Raw genomic sequence first — 24,305 nt, forward strand, 5'->3', positions numbered from 1 at the left:
CGCCAGCTATTTTAGTATCGCCACCTTACTGCACTTCCTGGGATAAAATGGGTCTGATCTGCCACCATAAAACATTCAGGGAGCATGTAAGGAACGCACAGGGACCATATATTGAGAATACAGGAAGCATATACTCAGAATACAGGGAGTATACATCTACTGTACAGGGAGCACACGTCAAGCACACAGGGAGCGTATAAGAATTGTACAGGGAGGGTAGAGAGAGTAAAGCCCTAGCACAGGACTGTGAGTGAGAAGATGTCACAGTGGCCCAGAAATGCCATCAAATTTCATTTATAAAACTTGATGAAAAATAATTTATTCAAGAGGGTATGATAAAATGATCCAACCATCCAAAGAAAAAAGTTTATAAAAGGAATAGTTTTCCATTCCTTTACTGATGGTCAGATGAGCGGTTTTCATCTGTGACCGGGTAGGGTGAGACTTTAGGGACGTCCGAGGACAAGAGTGAGACGTCTCTGTCTCAGCTTGGCACGCGTGCTCTTCAAATTCTGCACTGTATGTCAACCGAGTCAAACAAGTGTTAGCATCATCAAATGTGTACAGAAGTACAGTTTTCATAAATGACTATGATCTTAGCTACGATTCCTCCTGCTACCTCCAAGGTGTGTGTTCTGAAGCCAGCAGCTTACCCTCCTAGACACTAGGCTTATTACTTATTATAGTTAAGGGAGAAATTCAACACTGTTCTGAATTATTCAGTAGCTACACTGAAATTAATGCGAGCCGGACGGAGCTACAGGAGTGAGGAATGACTGATCGGAGTTCTGGGGGGGTCAGGAACGTCTACCGCACACACTTACACTCCTCCGCAGGGGAAGAGAAAACATGGGGGAGTGTAGGAGAGTGTTACGGGGTTCTGGGAGCACCTGCTCGTCTACCTGTGTTGCCTGGGGAACGTCCGTCTGGGCTTTCCACCTGAGCACCAACACTCACCTGGAAGTGACACGCCCACCCACCACAGCCAGTTAATCATTGCTGGTCCTGTGTCCACTGGAGACCGTTGCCATGGCAGTGCAGGGGCGTGCTCCATCATCGTTATTCGAGGCACACTCTCTGATTACTGAACCAAGTCACTGCTGCTAGCCCTGATATTTCCGCACGTCACCTCACGCGGTGGCCCCCCTCCTCCCCACGGTAGACCTGTACCAGTCCCACCATCATCATCCCAGGCACATCCGGTGCCCACAGCCGCTGCCCAGTGCCCAATTGGGGCTGGGACCTGCACATTGCCACCTCCCTAAGCCCGCCCACCTCATTCCCCAATACCTCTACAAGACACCCATGCATCAAGCATAGTGATCGTCTACGAGCTCTCCAGAGTCAGAGGAGAAGAACACTCAACATCCATCGGGTTGGTGCCATGTCTCTGCTGTTTAATGGGGGAGGAGATCTCACAGGCTAAATGATTAAGGGTGGAGCAAAGATCATGGCACTCTATTAGCCCCAGCATCTACAGCGACACTCTTGAAGACTCCTGCCTGATTTGGCATCTCAGTGCTCTGTGACTGTGTTCTGTATCTCCACACTCCAAGACTCACAAACCTTTAATGTTCAGAGTTTTGCATCTTCCACAAAGCATGATGGTACAGAGAGCACGATGGTATTTGTATGCACAGGAAACACCATTAAATATGACGTTCTGGAGAAACTCCAGAAAATCCAGCATCTTCAGGTGAAGCTCTGTTTAAAGGCAAAGAGAGAGAGGATAATTTTATCATTGCCTACAGGGGCTTTGAGTGGCAGGGCAGTCCTACCTGTTGTAGTGAACACTGTAAAACATCTCGAAGAAATCGCTATATAGGAGCCTAGAGAGTCTCCTGCTCTCTCTCTCTCTCCTCTTCTTTTGCTCCTTCACTCCCTCACTCATTCTCTATCCCTTGCTTCTCTTCTCCTCTCTCTCTGTCAGAGGTTGTTTCTCCTCTGAGCAACACAGATGTTCATTTAGCCACCAGCTGACAGTGAGGAGGTGGAGCAGCAGGCTGGTGGAGAAACTAAATCCCATAGATTACAGCACCTAAAAAAACCTCTCCTCAAGAAACAACTACCCAAGAAAAACTTCTTTTTAAAACCTCGGATTCAACTTTCCATCCAGTAATCAGAACCTTAAATAAGGTGCGTCGATATAGAAGGAAAATGTAAAACTGAAAAAAATTTTTGAATTTTTTACGAGGTCCTGTTGGAACAGACTGTGAAATGTCAAAAAGGTCAAACTGACCCCTGGTTGCGAGAGTCGACGAGTCTTCAGAGCCAGTAAGCTCATCCCATTAGTGACTTCAGAACATCTCACATGAAGGTATAGTTAGTGGCAGTTGGAGCCATGTGGCTGGGCGTGGCCAGGACTGAGTCTGACCCCTCAGCATGCAAAGCTGTGACTGGAGTTTCACGGAAAAAAGACTGAGAGCTTCAAAAGGACAACTCAAGGCTTTGAAGAACAGACAATGGAAAGTAAAAACCTTCCAGAATCTTCTTATAATGCCCTGGCTGAAATCCAGCCACCAATCACACAGCACCAATCACTCACACATCAATTACAACACTCAGCCACTCCCCCACTCTCAATCACGCATGTATTAAATCATCTCCTGCACCTGTTCCTTGTTTAGTCCCCTTCCTGTTTAATCCCCACAGGTGCCAGAGTTCAGTGCTTCGAATTAAACAGTCTTAGAAGCCAAGTGAGTCTCGTCTTCGTGCCTTCGTACCTTCTTACAAGTCTTTTTTACTCCTGTTGCCTTTTCTATTTGGAATAAACATTTTGTGTTCCAGCATCTGCATCTCTCTCCTGCTTCCCAAAATGTCCCAGAACTAAGTATTCAATGGTAAAGTTATTAGCCCATCTCCACAGCATTTTAATCTGATTTGGTGTTTTAAATACTCCATAACTCCTGAGTCTTCTAGATTCCTCAGAGTTAGGACATAGAAGAAAACTTCGGGTGGGATTTTAGACTTCAGTTTTGAAATGACCATGATGGCCGTCATGAACAGCCTCACTCAGATTGGCCAGAGAGCAGCTTTCCAATTAATGTCCTCTCGGCCAATGACTCTGAGGAGCAGAGTTCATTCCAGAAAGCTTCAAATTACAGTTATCAAGATAGCTATTACTGCGGAATGGCATAATGTCATATAATATACAGTTTTATAATAAAGAGCATTGCAGGCAGTCCTAATTAATCTGATTGAATCAAGATGTTTATTGACTTTACGGGTGAGAGTGTGATTCTGTTCACATGGAGCCATTTAGTATGACACTGCTGAACACTGATAATGCAGAAGATCAATACAACAGTCATAAAAAAAAAGACATTTATGAGATTTCAACACTGACTGATATATTCCAGTGTACTAGCTGGTCTTTGGCAGCTAGTTTCAGAGCTTTGGAGCTTTTCCAAAAACCTGGAGGTTCATTCTTCAAAACTGTGAGCTAGGAAGACATCAACTCCGTTAGACCTTTCGAGACTGAACCGAGGCTAAGCAAGATTCTCCTCCTCTTGGAGTGGCTCTGGGAAAAGGCAGCAGTATCAAAATGGCATCCAAGAATAAATGTACGCTCTGTTTACATTGGCTGTAGTCGCACACTGAATAATCTACTGCTCATCTGAACATGCATATGCATGCATCAGTGCGCATATGCGCATGTTTAAAGATGAGGCGTTTATGACAGTAACTAAGAATAGAGGCCTCCCGTGCACGGATATGAATGATAAACAGTGTGTGGCCAATAGGTGTCTATCAGGCCCCTGCAGGATAGCAGGTATCATTATGTCCACCGTGTCCCATATCTGTGGTCCATGGTGAGATAAGAGTGCTGATGGGCGTTAACAGAGAATATTAAGAGCGGTGATGTTTATTTTTCGTTGTCTGATAGTCTTGAATCATAGGACATCAATAGTCAGTACACAAACAATATAAAGGACATAAACACCCTGGAGCTCTGTCTAGACCGGGTTCAAGGTGGAGGAATCCTGTCTTCTGTACCTGTCTGGTAGCCACCCAGGCCAGGAATCTAAAGACAGGACTGAACTGTATTTACTGACGCAACCGTAAAAGACATGACAGAGATTAGGGTAAGATCAGGTGATCAGGACTACCACAGCAGAGGTAGCCCCTGGAAGGAAACCCCTGGCCAGCACACGCCATTATTCTCCTCCATTACAGGGTAGGATGAGGAACACATTCTGAAATGGTTTACCAGCGATGTTACTGTCACCCCCTCTGAATGGAACTGCCCACAACATCTCATTTCAGAGCCTTGGACTTCAATGTGAATGAAAACAGACAGTTCCATTCCAACATCCAACACCTTGGTCTCTCAAACCACCCAGGCAGACTCTCGCCTCTACAGGAAAGGCTGCTGACAACTGAATTGCCCGCAAGCTGCATGATAATACAAAGTGGCTCGTCATACCTTGATTGAGCGCAGCACGTTAACGTGGGGAGCTCTGTGGATCGACTTCGCTCCCGGGCAGATCCCATCCTCTGCCTCAGACTCTAGGGGCGATGTGGGCCGGAATCGGGAGTGCTACCAGCTTCTGGGGTATGTGGCCCACCTAATGTCACTCGCAGTCCGATGAGCTTACATGCGACCCAATTCCCACAATTCCCTGCTCTTTTTGAGCCAAATCAACATGGGAGCAAGGCTTGAGGAGTCTCCTTCCAGCACCTCACTTCAGCAAGTGGCTTGACCACAAGCTGTGTGTGTGTGTGTGTGTGTGTGTGTGTGTGTGTGTGTGTGTGTGTGTGTGTGTGTGTGTGTGTGTGAGGATGGAGGGGGAAGAGAGGATGGTTAGTTGACAGATGTTGAGCCATGTGGAGGGTAAAAAAAAGAAAAAACAAAGCTCTCATGGTGACTGGGATTAAAGGTGCGGTATTTCTCCCCCTGGGCTCCCCAACACACATGCACAGCGTCAGCTGCATGGACGGCTGAGTCACAGGAGCGTTCATCAAAGCTCAGAGGCACAGAACCTAGAAGCAGCTCTCCGCTCACCTCACAGGCGCTGGGGGCAGGGGGAGATGATGGCTGAAGGTCTGCTGGCAGGATGACAAAGATGTCATGTGAGACGTCTGGTGATGTGCGCCTCCAGATCCGGCCGGAGAGCCGAGGACGTGTGATGGGCCGTCACGGGTGGACAGGACGCAGGTGGAGGTGGAGCTGTGGCGTATGCCGTTATGGCACCTCCACCCCTCCTCCTCCATCCCACGCACGGCAGCGTGAGCCACTCAGGCCGGCGCCTCTGATCGATGTTTCAGCCATTATCATCCACTCCCTCAGCAGGCAAAAGAGGGCAAGAAGTGGGCGGATGAGGAGGTCGGTGGCACGAAGGAAACGGCCCGATCCATCATGCTTTAAATGGTCGGGTTGGCTGATTCTGAGGCCATTTGCTCTGTAAACCAGCCAAAAAATGTCCATCAGCACAACCCGCAAGGCAGTTCACGGTGACTGGAGTCGTGGTGAAGAGGTCAAAGGTGAGGTCACGCCTCCTACAAAATGTGTGCTCCACTTTCACTGCACACTGTGGTTGCTAACGACTCTGCGTGCTCCATCAGAACCGCCCCGCTAGCCTGCATGACGTCCTTCACGCAACGACCGTGATTTTAATGCTGTTCGGTAGCTAGTTACAACTTGCTGTACATGGCAAACTAAAGCTTCCGTGGTAATCATGACGGAGACAGGCGGAGACTGGTGGGGGGGGGGGCGGAGCTCACAGAGCCGAGACAGCGTTCTCATCTCCATATCGACACGACAACCGTAACATAAATATTCATGGCATGGGGGAAAAGCACATCACAGCTGCACGGGAGGCTGTACTCAACCACTGCCGACTCACTTCTGATTGTTGCCAGGGAGAAGGATCTTTGGAAGTCCATGTCAGATTTAAGGAGGACACGAAGTTATGTGCCTACAGCAGCATAGGTTTGGGAGCTAGAGAGCTGATTGGCTGTCCAACTGTCCTTGCAGCCATGATCGCTTTCAAAAACTTTATTCTGCAAAAGTGCATTAACAGATTTTGTACGATTATATGAGAAATAAAACAGTACTTCCACTCTTCACATTAGTTAATGTACTGCCAAAAGGGGCTTGTACATTTGATTTTGATCACAGCTCATTCATTTAAATCCAAATTAATGCCATCTAACAGACATCCAGATTACCAATTTGTCACTCTGAGAGCAACCTATTTAAGGCACAAGACACTTTCAAACAGCCATTTGCAATTTGGAATTGAATGTTCACTTTTTGAAGGCCTGGTAAAAAGATATTTCGCATTCCATTTTAAATGAATAAGCACCAATCTACCCAAGGGTCTTCACAGGCCCAAACAACAAGTCAAATGAAAAATCAGATTTTCATACCAATCAGTGTTCAAGACCCGACAGTTCAGGGTAATCAATGCCACAACAATCAGCAATCATTGATTAACTGTCTCAAAATGTCTCAACAAATCGCATGCAGTGGCCTCCATGAAACTAGGTGTGAAAGATCCATCAAAATCACCTGCTTTCCCACTGAAGGACTCTGTAAGAGTCAGTAACAGTCAGCCTTCAAGGCTAATGAAGACACCGTGAGCCTTCAAGGCTAATGAAGACACCATGAGCCTTCAAGGTTAACGAAGACACCGTGAGCCTTCAAGGTAAACGAAGACACCATGAGCCTTCAAGGCTAACGAAGACACCGTGAGCCTTCAAGGCTAACGAAGACACCGTGAGCCTTTAAGGCTAACAAAGACACCGTGAGCCTTCAAGGCTAACGAAGACACAGTGAGCCTTCAAGGTTAACGAAGACACCGTGAGCCTTCAAGGCTAACGAAGACACCGTGAGCCTTCAAGGCTAACGATGACACCGTGAGCCTTCAAGGCTAACGAAGACACCGTGAGCCTTCAAGGCTAACAAAGACACCGTGAGCCTTCAAGGTTAACGAAGACACTGTGAGCCTTCAAGGCTAATGAAGACACCATGAGCCTTCAAGGCTAACGAAGACACATTTAGCCATAAGCTTCCAGCCAGGTCGCCGGTCTGGCCGTCACCATCTGTCAGATGCACACTGGCAACAAAGCACAAAAAAATGGCGTCAGGCCAGTGGAAAGCCGGAGTCTAATGAATGAACCCGGATTGGGTTTATGGTTTCATTTCACATGCAGATCCACTTCAGCCACAAGTGTTAAACATGAGCTGTAGGGAGTCAGCTGCTTGCCGACGGTGTCACACACACACACACACACACACACACACACACACACACACACACACACACACACACACACACACACACACACTGTTGCACTGGCAGAAAGATGTTGTCCAGAGAGACGGGCCACACAGACGCAGCAAACACACACCAGGGGTGGGACACCTGACCACCTGATACCCCTAGTCATCTTACCCCTTGACGCTTACAATCTGGTCTTCAAGCGAATCTTTGAAATCGAGTCATTCTATACATTTTGATTTGTGTAGAGTCAAAGGGATGGCTAGCACAGTCACATATTTCTCAACTTATCTGTAAAAACTCTGTTAATTAGCACTTTCAGAAGTAATACGACACATCTACTCATCTACCTTATCTGTGGGAACATGCTGAGACTATTTCATTCAGGTCGTACAACCCCAATCATCTGAACCTCACGAGGTCCCAAAACAACCTGTTACCACTGGCGTATTTATTAGCACAGCATGATTAAGGCAGCATTGTCTGTACCTACAGTAGATCAGGACATGGTGCTGTTTAAAGCTGTGTGCAGTGTGGGCTTGAAGAAATGATGCACTGTAGATACGTGGTATGATGAAGTTGCAATTTTTTTCTAACAGTATATGAAACCGAGGATGGCAAAAATCACATTATACTTTGTCTTTTTCTTGTACATACTACTAAATAGGGAACAAAGATCACAATTCAGACCGTAGCTCAGGATTGGATGTTCAAAAGATATGTGTTTTCTGGAAAGATTGCCCACTACTCGTGCACACACATTCTTGAAGAATCAGGGAAAACAAGTTCTGACATACTGAGAGAGAGAATATTATTTCATTTGTTGTGTACGTATCTGTTAAAACCCATCATCCTGCAGACACACACACACACACACACACACACACACACACACATGGGCGTACACACATCGACATACACAAACACAGATGCTAGATGCCTGCTGACATTTACAACTCTGATTGATATCACAATTTGTTAACTTTCTGGCTGTGAGTTACGGCGGGACAGTAGAAGACAGGAGAGAAGAGCAGCCTAAAGCTGCCACATCCAACCACCCCCCAACATCTCCACCCGAGTCTCCATCCATCTTCCACCCATTAGCCTCCTCCTGTGTCCCCTTCCTACAGCAAAATCTTCTCCCATCTTCCCTTGGGAGATGATTCCTGCAGCCCAGGGGTTGGCTTTTTGTCTTAACTGGAGTATGTGTGTGTGTGTGTGTGTGTGTGTGTGTGTGTGTGTGTGTGTGTGTGTGTGTGTGTGTGTGTGTTTGGGTGCACGTGCTTTTCATTAGAGTCAGAAAGCACAAAGATATTATAGACCCACAGACTAAGGTATCTGACTCCCTCCATCATGCCCTGCTGCTTTTCGTGGTGTGTGTGTGTGTGTGTGTGTGTGTGTGTGTGTGTGTGTGTGTGTGTGTGTGTGTGTGTGTGTGTGTGTGTAATCTCACAGAGAGACTGTTTTGTGAGTGCCCAGCTGGGCCGGGTACACTACTGCATTACTCTTCACTGTGGTACTGTATCCTGCTCTAACAACAGAATATGAAAGACGTGTGTTTGTGGTTATGGTGGACCTGCCTGACGTGAGTCTCACATGACCTGGAGATGCTCTAGTCATACATGAACAGTGCAGTATCCTCATGCACAACTCTCACATGCAAAGAACCCCAGAGGCCGTCTAAGCCCTGCCCACAAGCCAGCGCTGGTTTTCTGTTCTGTGCCAAAACTCCACTTTAATATGTTTGCCATCTAGTGGCAACTGCACTATTTGCAAATGTCCCCCCCAAAAAATGTTTCACTGGTCACTTTCTCAGCAAAAGCCCAGTCACAACAGTGCTATAACACCACTGTAAGTATATAAAACATTGAACTGAAGTTCACACCTCTTCCTGCTCTGTCTACCACTTCAGAAGTGTCATTCAGAGGAGTTGCAGGTGGAGTAAGAGGAGGAGGAGGGGTGGAGACGTCCCACGCCAGTCCAACGCTTCACTCCACTAACTTCACTATGGGACACTTCTCTCAGGCCACACACACACACACACACACACACACACACACACACACACACACACACACACACACACACACACACACACACACACACACACACACTCCATGTGATACACTGTGATTTCTCAGCTCGGAGCCCAACACCTCCCTCCCTCCATCACCTCTCTCTTACACTCTGACTTTCTCTCACACTTTTTCTTGGTCTCTCACATGCACTCTCTCACATGCACATGCTCTCATTGTTACTTTCTCTCTCTCTCCCTCTCCCTCTCTCTCTCTCTCTCCCTCTCCCTCTCTCTCTCTCTCTCACACACACACACACACACACACACACACGCAATGCTGAAGCTGGTGTGTAATTTCAGGCCACACTGCTAAAATGTGATGTGTGATGAGAAGAGGGCTGTATTCTGAATGCTAGCAAAGCATTCGCAATGTGCATATCAAGATCAGACCAACAGGATCACCAGACCAACAGTCAACATGGAGCTAATTAAACATCACAAGGACAAAAGAAGCTGAGCTCATGAAAACTTAGAAGAATGTAAATTCAGCATGAAATGCGTCAACCGGAGTCACCTGCTTCACAATGAGGTGAGATTCCAGCTCCTTTTGAGATGTTAAAATCATGTGACACAATAGACCACCACTCCTTCCACAAAAAAACACCACAGCTACCAATTACTATGGGCTGATGGGAGAAATGGAACAGCCAGAGTTCATACAGAGGCTTCTGAAATCGGCTCATTTCATTTCAGCTCGTCTGGGTCTTTCCCAACCTGTGAGCTCTAATCTGACGTGCTGAATTCAACTCTGCTGACCCACATCTAAGGGACCTTTATTGATCCCAAACCCAGACACGTCCTCGTACAATAAAAAGCTCACAACTCTCATCACATGATGAAGATTGTCTCCACAAATCTGCTAGAATACGCTACAGTACACTAGAGTATTTTAGAGTACTCTAGAATGCACCAGAGTACACTACAATACAGTAGTGTAAAGAACACAATGACTGCCTTTAAAGAGAATCATCCACCTTAACAGATCATTAGCAAGAAAGGATTTCCTATTTAGCAAGAAAGCGCAAGCAAGCGTCTGAAACGGTGGCACAAACCCTTTGAGCAGAGTGATCTCAACCGCCAGCTTCTCCGTCGTAGACACTCCTCGGGCCAACGCTGGAATTATTCACTGCTGACACCGGGCCACTCGTGAGTCACACGTTCTCACCTCTGATTTGTCACCGCCACAATTTATTTGCACTGAGCCATATTGAATCCTGTGTGTGCGCTCGGTGATACAATATACAGCAGTTGAATAGGCGGCCCGGTTGCTGTATGACTGGATGCCACATGGTCTTTGGAACGTGTAGAGCCAATGCACGTCATAAGCGGCACGTATGGTGCTGATTATAGGGATAAAAGAACTACATTCTGGTGCCTTTTGGAGAGATTAAAGTTAAGTCTAACAACAGATTCTGACGTGCACCAGTCAGTTATTAGGACGGGCTTGCTGTGAAGACTCCTGACCGTGTTTGCTTAGTGTCTTTAAGGAGCTGGCTTTGTTTGTCTGCACTGGGAAACATGAGCGGATCGTACGCAGACACCACAACCCCGTGACCTCCTTGACCCGGCACAAAAGAGTGCTTCAAAGACGGAGCAGGACAAGCGTGGTGAGCTTGGACGCGTCATTTGCATCCCATCAATATTTATGTCTCTCCTGCCTCCGTCTTTTCTCATATGCAAATTCCCCCGACCCGGTGGATGTGGGCAGGACGTCGGCGAGGCTCGTGTGAGTAGTCCCATGAGTCTGAGACACGTGGGGGGTTCCACGTGAACACTTGAAGTGATTTCACATCCCAATTTGGTCCAAGAAGCTTGTTGCAGCAAAGGTGAGTTACAGTTCGGGTGTTGGTGATGAAGGTGTTGGTAATGACGAGGGCGGAGCCATGCCTGACTCCTCCCACACACTGCCATGCCGCTGTGCTAGCGTGACAGAGGTGACGTGTTAGTGAGTGAGGCGTGCAGGGTTTGCCGACGTTGGCCACCCAGGGTCCGGCATCTGTACTGAAGGCATGCCATGGCTGTGAGACGGAACTCCGTGCTGGTGTGTTCAGCGAACCATGCCACACCCAGTAGGAAAGCAACCCGCTAACATGCCACCAACACACAGCACAGGCCACAGCTTGACAGAGAGCTCGACAGAGACCGCAGTATCTGACATGTAACCAAATGTGCTAGACATGCAAAGCAGTCATAGTGCCTTTATACAGGGGTGTTTGGGGCATATTAAGTAGGTCTTGGAAAGAAGCTGTTTAGACTCACTCCACACCTGAAATCCCCCGTCGTACCAGATTGGATGAGATAAAAACTCCACATCAAAGGGTCTGTAGTGCATTTGCTTTTATCCTCTTGCTTCCTTCCAGCTTTTTGTTAAGGGGTCAAAGAAAAACAGTGAGGTGTTGATATTACTGGTCCCACTTGACCACAGCATGCTTTTCTGTAAGGTCAAAATTGGTCATGATTCCTGTGACATGGCTGGCTCTTTGATTGCACACTCCGATAACAGACACATCAAACTAAGGCCAAGCAACTTGTCTGTTGCGATCACAGAGCCCACAATGAGAGACCTTCCAAAACGACGGCATGCCTGCGGATTGATTTGGTGAAGGCCAAACACACGCCGCAGATATGAAAGGCGTCGTAATGAGGTGCGGCGTGTCACTATCTGAGACTTGGAGAGAAACAGGCTTTCATCCTCGCAATAAAGAGCAAGGTTACAGAAAATGAATCACTGCACGCGATCAAAGGTGAACAATATTTTCAGCCAAATGTTAAAAAAAGGAACAAAATGACTCGAAACTGCATTCAGTTTTACAAGGCCAGAACATTCTTTTCAATGCCCTGAAAGGCTGCAACACACAGCTTCTGTGGTGAGTGTTAGCGCGCTAAAAAAAATTACTTGTGTATTTTCACAACTATGTTGACAAAAGAGTTAGAAAAACAGAAATCATATGCAATACGTTTGCATCAACCCCCCAAGTGTTACGTAGACGAGCTCTCATAAGATAAGGTGCACAACACCGACTACTGTGCCAAAGTCTAGATCAGTCTAATTAGATAAAGACTAACTGTAAAAGTCTTCTCTAAGAACTGAAGAAGCAGAACTCCATTACTTCAGTGAGTTTACTTTCTTTCTGACGTTAATATGTTCACAGAGGCTTAAATGCCAAGCACAAGAGCGGGATGCATCCATCTGCATTAACGAACGCGGAATATTAAATATTAAATATTCCGTCTAGCAATGCAGAACTGTGACCGTCGCGTCGCTGCAATCTCAGCTCCTTATTTTAGGTTTGCGTCATCTGGAGATGTCTGACACCGACTCATTGCCCATTTTTTATACAACTAACAATAATACCTGTCTGGCTAGTTGTAAAGGGAAAATAGCGACGCTGCCACGCGGCCGCAACGAGCGCTGATGTCGCGCGCCTTCTCGCCGAAGGACAGACCTTCACGAGCGCATTCATCACAGCGCCGCTCGTGATCGGAACCGCGCCTCCCGAACATGCAGCCTCAGCTGGACCCGTGTTTAATGCTCGCCCCGTTAAAGCTGCACACTCAGCCGTCGATGCTTGTGAAACGTGTGATGGAGCACCGGTGGGTCCGTGCACGGCACCACGGGCCGCTGTGGTGATGGATGCGTGGAGCGGCTCTAATGCATTCACGCCAAGGTCGTTATTCGGTAAAGCAGTTTGCGCGTAATCAGGCACAAATGTAATAAATAAATAAATAAAATACAATAATTAAAACAGAATGAATCACTAGCACTTGCAGTCACTTCGTGTTTAGTGGTTTATTAAGGGTATCGGCACTGCAGTCTTTAGCAACATGCAGGCTTGTTTATGTTGAGATTTTATGTTTTTTTAAGTAATCGTTGCCAGGAATTTAACTCTTTACTAGAGAAAGGCTTCATTCTTGATTTTAATACACTGCATGTTTTATATTTTCAGTGGACGAATGTGCATTTTCAAGGAAAGGAAATTCTGCCGGAACCCAAGCATTCTCTCTTTATTATGCCTCCTAATTAAAAAAGAAAAAACTGAAGTAATAAACTGAAGTCCTTAACATCAGTGCTCAGTGCACAGCGTTGCCTTTGCTCTGTTCATTTCTCTTTTAATCTCCGTCTCTAAAGCCTGACACCAATATTAAAATGACAAATGCACTTAGCTTGGCTCCATGACCCCAGCAGCGAACCCAAACCACAAGACATTAGCACCAACGGCAGGGCTGGTGGTGTGTGTGTGTCTGTGTGTGTGTGTGTGGGGTGGGACAACCGGATGCTCAGCTCGGTGTCGAACCCGCCCCGGTGTGGGCAGGGAGGCAGCACACCAACGCACAGGGCCCTCACCTGCTCTTTGACCGAGGCCAGGATGGCTGAAGTGGCCTCTGTCTCACCCTTGTCTCCGTTGGAGGAGTCCAGGACTGGGCTCAGCATAGCGGGCTTCTGGGCTTCAGAAGGCTGGTCTGGAACCGGCATGTCTCAACCTGCCGATGACAAATGCAGACATCAGGGACGCTGTGTTTTATAAAGTAAGATTTCTCCATCAGCAGATAATTCAAGGATTGACCAAGAGCATGGACGTAGTTTTGATTTCATAAGTGGGGGGGACACAACCTGGGGTGGCGAACTGTTGAGCGGGGGGGGGGGGGTTGAATGAAAATTGTTGAGCGCTGTGAACAAAAATTGTTGAGCGGGGGGGGGGGGGGGGGGGGAGCTCGGAGCTGCATGATCCTAGTGCTAGATTTGTCGCTATTTGGATATTGTTTTTTTAACCGTTAAAAAGTGGGGGGGACATGACTTCGTCGCTACTTAAATATTTGGTTTTAACTGTAAAAACTGGGGGGGACCAAAACCGGCTTTTGAAAAAGTGGGGGGGACATGTCCCCCCCGTCCCCCCCCAAAACTACGTCCGTGACCAAGAGGTCTTGGCCCGAGTTGTCTGGCTCTGCTGTGTTTAGGTCTGGTCCAGATGGCAGTTTGGGCAGGACAGATTTCATACCAGCCTTAATGTCAGCAGTCCCAAAGTAGTTCTGCGTGGTGGGTGAAGAAAATAGCAATTTGTCCATTTAATCATTTAAGACACAGAAAACACTGGCTGCATCCTAAACTGCATACTACCATATTAAAGTTTATTTACACTCAATACTACCATACTAAAATTTATTTATACTAAATACGTGTTTACTAAATACTATATCCAACTCAGACGTGGCTTTACAGGTCTTATACATCCTTCAACAGTATGCCTTCTCAGATTTGGTCAATCTAATACACACATGAGTTTGAATAAAACCGATTTGGATGACTTACTTTATGCACTAATTAAACATATTCAAAAAATGGCAATGTAGTAATGTGTAGCATGAACAGTGTTGTATTTGGACACAGCCCTTGATCGCTCACACTGTTGTTCACTGAAGCAAGCAAATCACTTCCTTATTCATCATAAGGTCACATGACCTGAATTACAACCAGCTCATTTCTCCAAGTTCCAGGCTGCTTGCCAATCTGTCTACACAGTTAAATTCCTTGAAATTAATTTGGAATTCTTCCTCATTTCATCTTATTTCTCTCCCAACCACGTCAGTCACATCCACATCTAATTCTCCATACAGGCTGGTTTTGGCACTACCATGGATCTGCGTGTTTCTTGTATAAAGTGTTTCTTGGTGTCTTTTAGGTTCAGTTTGTTTCTGAGGCCTCAAGATCAGCCATTATCATCTGGATCCCTGGATCTCCTGCTTGCTTAAATACTCTTCACTCCAGACATCTCTGCATTATGCTACGTTGGTCATGTGGCAGCCAGCTAGACCCGGGCCCCTGACCCCGCCTCCCACACCCGGGCCCCTGACCCCGCCTCTCACACCCGGGCCCCTGACCCCGCCTCCTGCACCCGGGCCCCTGACCCCGCCTCCCGTGCTGTAAACCATGCCAACCTGATAACACCAGCAGCAGATGAGCAATTGTCATGAAACAAATGATTGATGCTCCTTCTGAGCATCTGTATCGATTAGGGACAAACTCCAAATAATAACGGGGGCATCAGCAGAGTTCCCTCGCTGAACACACGCAAACTGTGACAAACAGGCGTGGAGGCCAACACACCCCCCCGCGTTGGGCTCGGACCTTCGGCTGAACACGCAGTGCTTAGTGCCCCCCCCCCCCCTTAATAAAGATGACTCGCCTCATCTTGCGAGGCAGCGGGCCTGTGCCGAGCTTTCAGAAAATCTAATTATACCTACTTACACTGCAATTTCCACAGAGTTTAGCCAGCTCCATCCTCCCCTCGAGCTTTAGCACTTCCTGGTTATATAAGTCTTCAAAGCGCGCTGCTGCAGACAATGTGGGGGAAAGGACAGCTCACTCGATCCAGGGCTCTTTAAACAGAGTCTCCTGGAATCGTGCAATCTCAACACCACCACCGTAGTCAGAGCGGAGAGATGATTTGTCACTAGAACGGGCCGCGGAGGCCCGGTACAGAGCTGGGTACCGCGGTGGAAGGTCACTTCACAAGGAGTGTGTTCGGTCCGGCCGCGGGAAAGTGAGCTTGACTTGTTGCATAAGGCTCGTACAATGAGTCACTTTCCAGCACACCACCATGGTCCTCACAGCACTGTCCATGCAACAGCAAACATGGCTGTGATGTTGGGAGAGTTAGATGTCACCAGATCGCCAGAAACTACATCTACACAGAGGAGCTCTCCTAAAATCTACACCGTATTCTACTGTCGGCTTACCTCAAATAATCACGATCTTCTTCGGTGATTGTTAATTTGAAAATATCTTCCTTCCTTCAGACACAGCAGACTTTAAACTAGACATTATTTTCGTACAACAATGTACGATCACACGGAGCCAAAGATGCATCCCTCTCACTTTGGAGCCCAGCGAGATCCTGACCACATGGAACCTCTGCACATCTGACATAAAAGGCTTTTCATACACATACTTTATTGTAAACGTGTTTGCCATACACCTCATACGTTACTTCATTCCAGAGCCATTCACCTTGAAGGCTGGTTGCTGACACGCACCTCATTTCTCCGTCAGTCCAAACATGCATGAAATAGTACATTTATATCTCACAAGACTTCTGGAGTACACAAGGTTGTTTAAACCGCAGGCTTGAGAAGTAATCAGAAGACGCAAGCCTCCCACAGCCCGGGCCTGCAGATGTGGTTTAACCAGCAGGACCACAGGTTGGTGAGGTCTTTCACAACAGCTTCTCCGGAGTTAACACCAGGAGATTGGTTAGAAATATTCTTCACAAACAAATTCTGTTCGCACGGCCTTCATGTGCCTTATTTAGCTTGATATAATCCAACTACAGACCTTTTTTGTAAATACACAAGGTCCTGAGTTTTCAGACAGTAGCTTCAAGCATGGTTTAAAATATTAAGACTGTAGCTTTTTCTTCAGGGCCAGACAGAGGTCAGTGCTGCAATTAAATGGGCAAAGTGTTTGGAGGTAATTGTTGTGTCTGGAACATGGTGCGTTGCCCTTCAGCTAATAAACAGAAGAGCTCCACTCTTCAGGATTTTTTTCTTTCATTTTGCAGCAGGGCATAGGAATACAGAGCCATATGTAAACAAACAAACAAACAACACAGGAACTGAGAGAAACCAGATTCAAAAGACAAAAGGGGAGAGAGAAATAAAGACAAAATGAGAAAGAGTGTAGCAGAGAGAAAGAGAGAGAGAGAAACAAGGTAGACCAAAGAGAGAGCGATACAGAAAGAGAGGAACAGTAACCTAAAAGACCTTCAAAAGCAAAACATGCTTCATATTAAAAGGAGCGATGGCCTTCTGTTGTCCTGATCATTAAAAACACAGAGGCCCCCTTGTAAATTTATAGTCATATTTGTCACATATTCAGGAAAGAACACGCAAAAGCCCAATATTGTTTGGCATCATAGAACATGTGAGAAGTGGAATAAATTACTGTACTGTACAGCCAAGATAAGTCAGATATGAGACAAATAAATTTCAGTGGTTTGAGAACGTTTTAAACTATTAAATTTTCTAATTCATACAATTGAAGCACAAGCAATTCCGTAAACTGATGATGAACACCGCAAATATTTATTGTTGCATAAACTGCATAAATCTAACAGTATGAAATAACTTTGTATGATTGCAATGATTTATCATGCTAAACATAAATAGATTAGGCTCATCAATACTGTACACTTACACACACACACACACACACACACACACACACATGCACGCACATATATATTTCATAACCATTGATGGATTTTTTTGCTGCCTTTATATAACATGCTACTTGACCTAAGAGAGTCTAAATGCTTAAACATAATGCTGTGTAGTTATTACCAAGACACAACCCACTTATATGTCATGCTGCCCAATATATCAATAACCCCAAAGACTGAGACACACATTAGCGGAGATAATCCCACCCCAATGTGCAACGTCTCTGGCCTTGTGGCTACACAGCGAAAGGCTCTTTTAGATGTTGTTTTTGGGTAGTAGCAGACAGTTGGCAGTGTTTTCCAGCGTTCCATATTTATGATTAATTGCAGGATAACAACTGCATGTCATCATAAGCCATGGCACTTTCTAAACATGGCTTCATACACAGTTATTTTATATGCAGTATTCACATTGCTGTGCTTAATTTGTCATGATAATCAGTTTAATGTTAGTCCTAAAATATTGTGGACCATGTGGTTTAATCGTAGAAAAAACACTACTCACAAAATGTTAGAGATGTGTGGGTGAGATTTCAGGATGAATCTAAAATGCACTCTGACCTTTCCAGGTGAACTTGGATGTGACCTTCTCTAAACTTTTCAACTGCTCAATGTTTCAGTACTTTTTGCACAACGGGCTGTACTCTAACAATGATCCTAAGGGCAAAACTCACAACAGAAATCGAACAAATAGATTCCCTGGTTCAATTAGAACTGGTATTTCAACAGCCCTCCTCATCATGCTGTTCACATTTTGACATCATGAGACCAAGATGTCACCTAACAACTGATCAACAGAACCTCACCATCGTGAAGCTTCAAACAGGATGTTCTCACACGGAAGTGGCCACTGAGCTTAGAGTATCGCAGAGTGTCATCAGCAGATTGCACAAGAAATACAGAGAGACTGGAAGAGTCACAGAAAGGCACACAAGTGGACACATCCCACACAGATATACAGCTTCATTGTGAACAGTGCCCTGCAGAACCAGATGATGAACGCCACACAACTCCAGACACATTTAAGGGAGGAGAGAGGCACATAAGCGTCATGTCAGACCATTCAGAACCATTTACACCTGAGTGGTCTGTGTGCTACCTGCAAGGGTCCCTGACCAGACCACCAAGCACAAGCGTCATCATCTTGCATGGGCCAGGGAGCATTTACGCTGGACCAGGGACCAGGAGGCCTCAGCGCTATTCACTGATTCACGTCGTCAAATCACGCTGAGCAGAAATGATGGATCAGCAGCACATGACAAGTTATTGAGACATTGACATTTTTTGTTGGGGTATACCCACCACCACTGTTGGCCTTTGTTTCAATACATTGTTTGAGATGAGGAATGCCACACTTTCATGATATTAAATCACTAAAGCATAAACGTTTTACTTTTTCCATAAATATCACCTCTAAGCCAAATATCTCTAACTTTTTGTGAGCAGTGTATAACTGGACAATCTAAGGAAAAACAGCCTATGAATTTAGGACATTTAGGAACAATCCATATAAGAAATTTAGATTAAATTAATGAATAGCAAACATTTGAATGATTACTCAAATATATCCGAAAAAGATAGATCTGGCTTAAATAATGTATTTTTTATTTGATGTTAATGTTTTATCTTAAATTATTCTAAATGTTTGCATTGTTTAAGATTTATTAGTTCAATTTTTCATTAAGATGTGCAATTAGGTTTTACAGGGTGCAAATGTACCATCAGATTACATTTTTCACTTTTCAAACCTAGACTATGCAAAATGGGGTCCCTTGTAGTCTCATTAAAATGTAATGCACTGTTTATCACACTTGCTTATTATCTGCAAAGCTAGACACAACGCCCGCACTTGACAGTCGGAACCACATCTAGACAGTTGGAGCCGTAAGGATAAATACCAATCAAGCAGATCGCTTGTTGCAAGAGACTGTTGAGTCTAGTAACAAGTGATTGACTGTGGGTAGAAAATACTGAAGTGTTTAACCAAGAGGCATCACACAAGGAGCCATCCTTAAGATGTCAAGGGTAGACTGAAGTCAAAGATGTACATGGAGCATTATTATATGTAAATGGATTACACACACACACACACACACACACACACACACACACACACACACACACACACACACACACACACACACACACACACACACACACACACAGTGTTAAACTAGAGGCAATTTTCTCTCTCTCTCTCTCTCTCTCTAGTTTAACAAATGACCGGAGTCACTTTGATAGAGTGATTTCACATAGACTGCACTGCAGATATTGCGAAGTTATGTCTTCCAAAATCTCGTTGCTCCTCACAGAGATCCTCGTGATTGGCTCAAATGTAACGCCTCCCTGTTAACACTCTCGCTCTGTTAACTGGTGAAAGGCTTCCACTAATGCGGCCAGCAGCGGAGGCCATCATTCAAACTGTAATTATAACCCCTTCCGGGGGGTGGCAAACAGCGTCGGGCCACGAATGTGTGGGTGGCTGATCTCAGATCTTCCTGCATGTCCACGATCTCAACTGCACGACCACTCTCATAACTTCAAACAAGGGGTGTAGTACATTTTAGCACAGCAGTTTATCCACAGGGACAGGCTTGTCCACCTTCAGGGGGGAGGGGAAATGAAAGAAAACAACACAGATAAACATATACAGAACACAGTTTAGTTTAGAAGACAGTATTGTTATTTATCATTTAGCAGAGAAAATGAAAATGAAAATTTGAAACCAAAAATCTATTTAATCTATTTCCAAGGTATCAGATCCTGTGTTGTCAGATCCATCACTACCTGCTGACTGAAGCCCCTGATTCTAACCGTGGTGTTGAAAGACAACAGTAAAATCCAATGGGGTTGGGGAAAATGGTGATAAATGGTGATTCTTGAAGGGTGCGATGGAGGAAAGAGGCCAAGGTGTTGATAAGTGGTGCAGCAGACACGTTTCTACCCTGTCTGAAGTAAGACGCGTGCCTGCCTGACTCATTAGCACTTGGCTTTTAGCAACAAACGCCCTTGTTGGTCACAGCCCGTCACGGACAACGGCTTGCCAAGGCTGTAAATTTGGAGCTGATTGCAGGGGTGATAGTGGGAAAAATTCCTGAGCCTGAACTTTTTCTAAGCGCAGGGGGGGGGGGGGGGGGGGGGGTGGAGTGTTAGTGTACCATATTTATAATATTTAATATATAAAATACTGAATTTATCTTGTATCTACCTCTGAAGCTCTTCCGATGTCTGAAATACAGGCGGCCCCCGGGTATAAATCGATTTTCGGTGTAAATCGGAACATACGTACATACTGTACGTAAATAACATACTATACGCAGTTATCCTATCCTAAAGCTAGGCTTTTGGCCAATACCTTTATCCATAACTGCGTTTAACTAATCCTGACGCCGCGCACACCAAACACCAAGTTCCGTTTACGACGCAGAACCACTTAGGTCCGAACGAGGCTTTATACAGTAAATGGGAGATGTGTAGTAACCACGAAAAATCGTAACTTGGGAACCCCGTAAGGATCATAAGGATCATATTTCGGCCTCAAAACAGATAGCATGCGCGCGCGTGTGGTTTATCATTATGATTTGACGAATTTTTCCCCCCCTTAAATTTTTTTTTTCTCGCAGACTTGTCGATACGCTGGAATTCCGGCGTGGCGCCTGAAAACTATCAGGCCTGTGATTGAGCCCAGGCAATATCCACCATGCTCCCACTGACGGACTGACCCGCTAGCCAACGTAGAAAGTACCAGGACTGAGGCTGCAGGCATGAGATGCATCTGCCTGGCCTGGCTTCATGAATTCTTCCGGGGGATGTTACTCAGATCCACCCGTAGAAGCAGGGCAGGGCCTTCACAGAAAGGTTCTCACACGGGTTCTGATGGGCTGAGTCCTGAGGCAGCTAGTACATTTTCATTTAAATATAATTTAAAGATTCAGCATTTGGCTCTTATCAGGAGTGAATTACATATTTATTGGAATGACAGCATATGCGCTCCCCAGCACCTGCGTTACCTGTGATACCAGGTGAGCTGCAGGCACACCTGTACCCGTGTATTCAAACTACACGTCTAAGCGGAAGCCTTATCCTGCTGTTGCGGCTGTGCCAACGTCACCATGAGCATTCCCACCACGCCGCATCCCGATCTGGCCCGCCGTCCTCGTCCCCAACGGAGCAGGCTAAGTGAATCAAACAAACAAACAAACAAACAGCTCTGCCCCCCCCCCCACTTCCTTCTGAAAGCATGTGCTGGCGTGGCGGAGTGATTTCCCCACAGATTGTGTGTGATGAAGCGGTGGTTCGGTGGAGGTCTCCGTGACGGCTCCGCCCGTGGAGGTAATGTGACGGGGAAGCGGACAGGTGCTCGCATGCGCAACAATACCCAAATAAATAAACAAGCCGAACCGTACGCAAGCACCAGATGCTGAAGAGGAGTGCTCAATACCGGGTTCTGCCCAAAGAATGAGGAAAAGAAGAACACAGTCCTGACTCTCGGAGCCACACGGAACAGTCCGTATTTGTAAGGTGTCATTGGATGGCAGATTTCAGTCCAAATGTGGAGAGCTGTGGAGAGTTCATGGGGTGTGTTTGCTCAGAGTCCGGACCTGACGGGTTGGTTCACTACCGAGGAAGCGCAGGCCATCTGACGTCTGGCTGCGGTGGCCTGATATTTCACTACAGAAATGTGGAGTCTCTGACAAGAACACTGCCAAGCATCTGAGGAACTGGCCTGCTGAACGGAGAGCTCTCTTCCTCCTGCTCCTCATCCTCACCCTTTCTATGTCACTAAAGGTCCACAGCCAACGCAGCTCTCTCTGCGATGTGACGCGGCGAGTGCTCGAGCAGACCCGCCCCCACCCCCACCCCCAACCTCGGGCCCATGGGCCACACCTGGACGTCAACCCATCCCCCCTGCCATCAGGACACGGGCGCTGGGGGAGGGTTGGATGGCACTGCACTCTGATCCATGTTCACACTTCCTCCCTGGGTGTGCCAGCTGCTCCCACACCTCCCACACCAGCATCCAGCAGCGTCACTATGATGCCCCTCCACTCACTGTTGACAAACAGCTGCTCCCTCTGCACTATTGTTATGTTTCGTGCCCCCCCACCACCCACCCCCACTCCCGTCTCCCTCTCTCTGCTTCTCTCTGATCTGCTGCTTGTTTGTGCTAGAATACTCATCCAAGTGCATAATAGTGTTAATCTAAAATATTTTATTTAAATTCAAACATATTTGACACTTCTAAAAAATAAAAATAATTTTAAAAAGTCTCAAAAAGAAGTTTAGGGCACTCTCGAAAGCCTTCGTGGGCACGCTCAATAATCTCCATACCCATAAAAGATTTAAAGATTTGCATTTCCAATTTTGAAAAGCTTTCCATAGGGCAAGTAGTTGTATGCCAAGCTTCAAGATTTGCATTAAAGTGCTGCCTGGTTTGTGTGAACTATCATGGTTTGTGAGGAACAGAATCTGAATACACTCTGTGTGATGGCTGGTTGTGTTAAGTTTCAGGAATTCTACACATCTCCTGTGATACACACACACACACACACACACACACACACACACACACACACACACACACACACAGTGTTGTACATAAAATGTCCAGGGAAAAGAAAACAGGCTTATCAGAAGCCTCCATCATTGATTCAACCTGTAGCTTCTATACCATTTTCAAATTTTAAGTGCTTAATTAATTCAGGTAGAACACACATACACACGCGCGCGCACACACACGCGCGCGCACACACACACACACACACACACACACACACACACACACACACCACACACACACACACACATTGCCAAGAGACTTGGCTGCTGTTTTTGGTTGTAGTGTGTAGCCAACGTGAATGAGCACATATTGATTTCCCACCAGCCGAGAGAGCGAATGTCCCTTTTGTTACTCCATGAAATGTAAATGAGTCGCCAACTGTGAATTTATGCAGGAAGTCTGGCAGGCCAGACCTGGCTGCTGTTTCAGCAGGCGCTAACTTTGCCTGATGTATCGCTTAGCTTACTGCTTTGGTTGCAGGGGAAAATGTGTTATTTGTTTGTTTTGCTCTTTCTTTCTTTTTCTTTTCTTTCTTTTTTCATTTTGGGAAAAAATTAATATAAATCAATATTTCTGAAGGGTTTCTTTTGTAAACAGTGGAAGGTAAAGCATAAATCTTATGTTAGCAAGAGTTACCTCAGTCTACTAGAAAATGCCATGTACACAATATACACTAAATTACACAAAAGTACTTTCAAAATTAAAATTCTTGAGGCAGACACAAGACACACACAACAGGCAGAATGGTAAAGCCAACAAAATGTTCTGCATTTTATTATAAAATTACATATAGTTACATCCCCACCCCACAGAGGCTAACATCTTGGTCTTGTACTCTGACCTGTCTGTTCTGAGCGGGCAGGATGTTTTTGTGGATGTGTGTGGATATTGCCTTTCAAAATCTCTCCTATACACACCAGGAATGCAGTGTGTGATTTATATTTTGTAGGTGGATTGATTTGGCCAGATGTGGCCGAGGTCCTGGAACACAGCTGGGAGTCTCTGGTCACGAGTACTTATCTGTTACCTACAGTAAAGTAGGTTGTGTTGGGCTGCGTCAATGCCAGAGAAAGTGACAGAGGGAGCCACAATTGAGCATTTGAAGGTCCAGAATTGATTCGGTTTTGAGCACCATCTGTTGTTTATTAAAAAGCAAACGCCTCCACCTTTGTTTATGCCGTTTCATGCAGGACATGCCTGTCCACATGAGAGACAGTGCGTCCCCC

The 24,305-nt window shown here is 45.9% G+C and overlaps 1 protein-coding gene across 2 annotated transcripts in view; it reads right to left on the reverse strand.

Annotated features, from left to right (window-relative positions):
• The window catches only part of LOC143519673 (catenin delta-2-like), a 174,380-nt gene that overhangs the window by 136,538 nt on the left and 13,537 nt on the right, over positions 1–24,305 (reverse strand). For both annotated transcript variants that reach the window (XM_077013347.1, XM_077013349.1), the window contains exon 2: positions 13,649–13,785. In XM_077013347.1, the coding sequence (XP_076869462.1) occupies positions 13,649–13,777 (129 nt within the window). In that variant the 5' untranslated portion in view covers positions 13,778–13,785. The remainder of the gene's footprint in view (positions 1–13,648; positions 13,786–24,305) is intronic.

This window comes from Brachyhypopomus gauderio, chromosome 7 (genome assembly GCF_052324685.1).
Source record: "Brachyhypopomus gauderio isolate BG-103 chromosome 7, BGAUD_0.2, whole genome shotgun sequence".
Taxonomy (NCBI): Eukaryota; Metazoa; Chordata; class Actinopteri; order Gymnotiformes; family Hypopomidae; genus Brachyhypopomus; species Brachyhypopomus gauderio.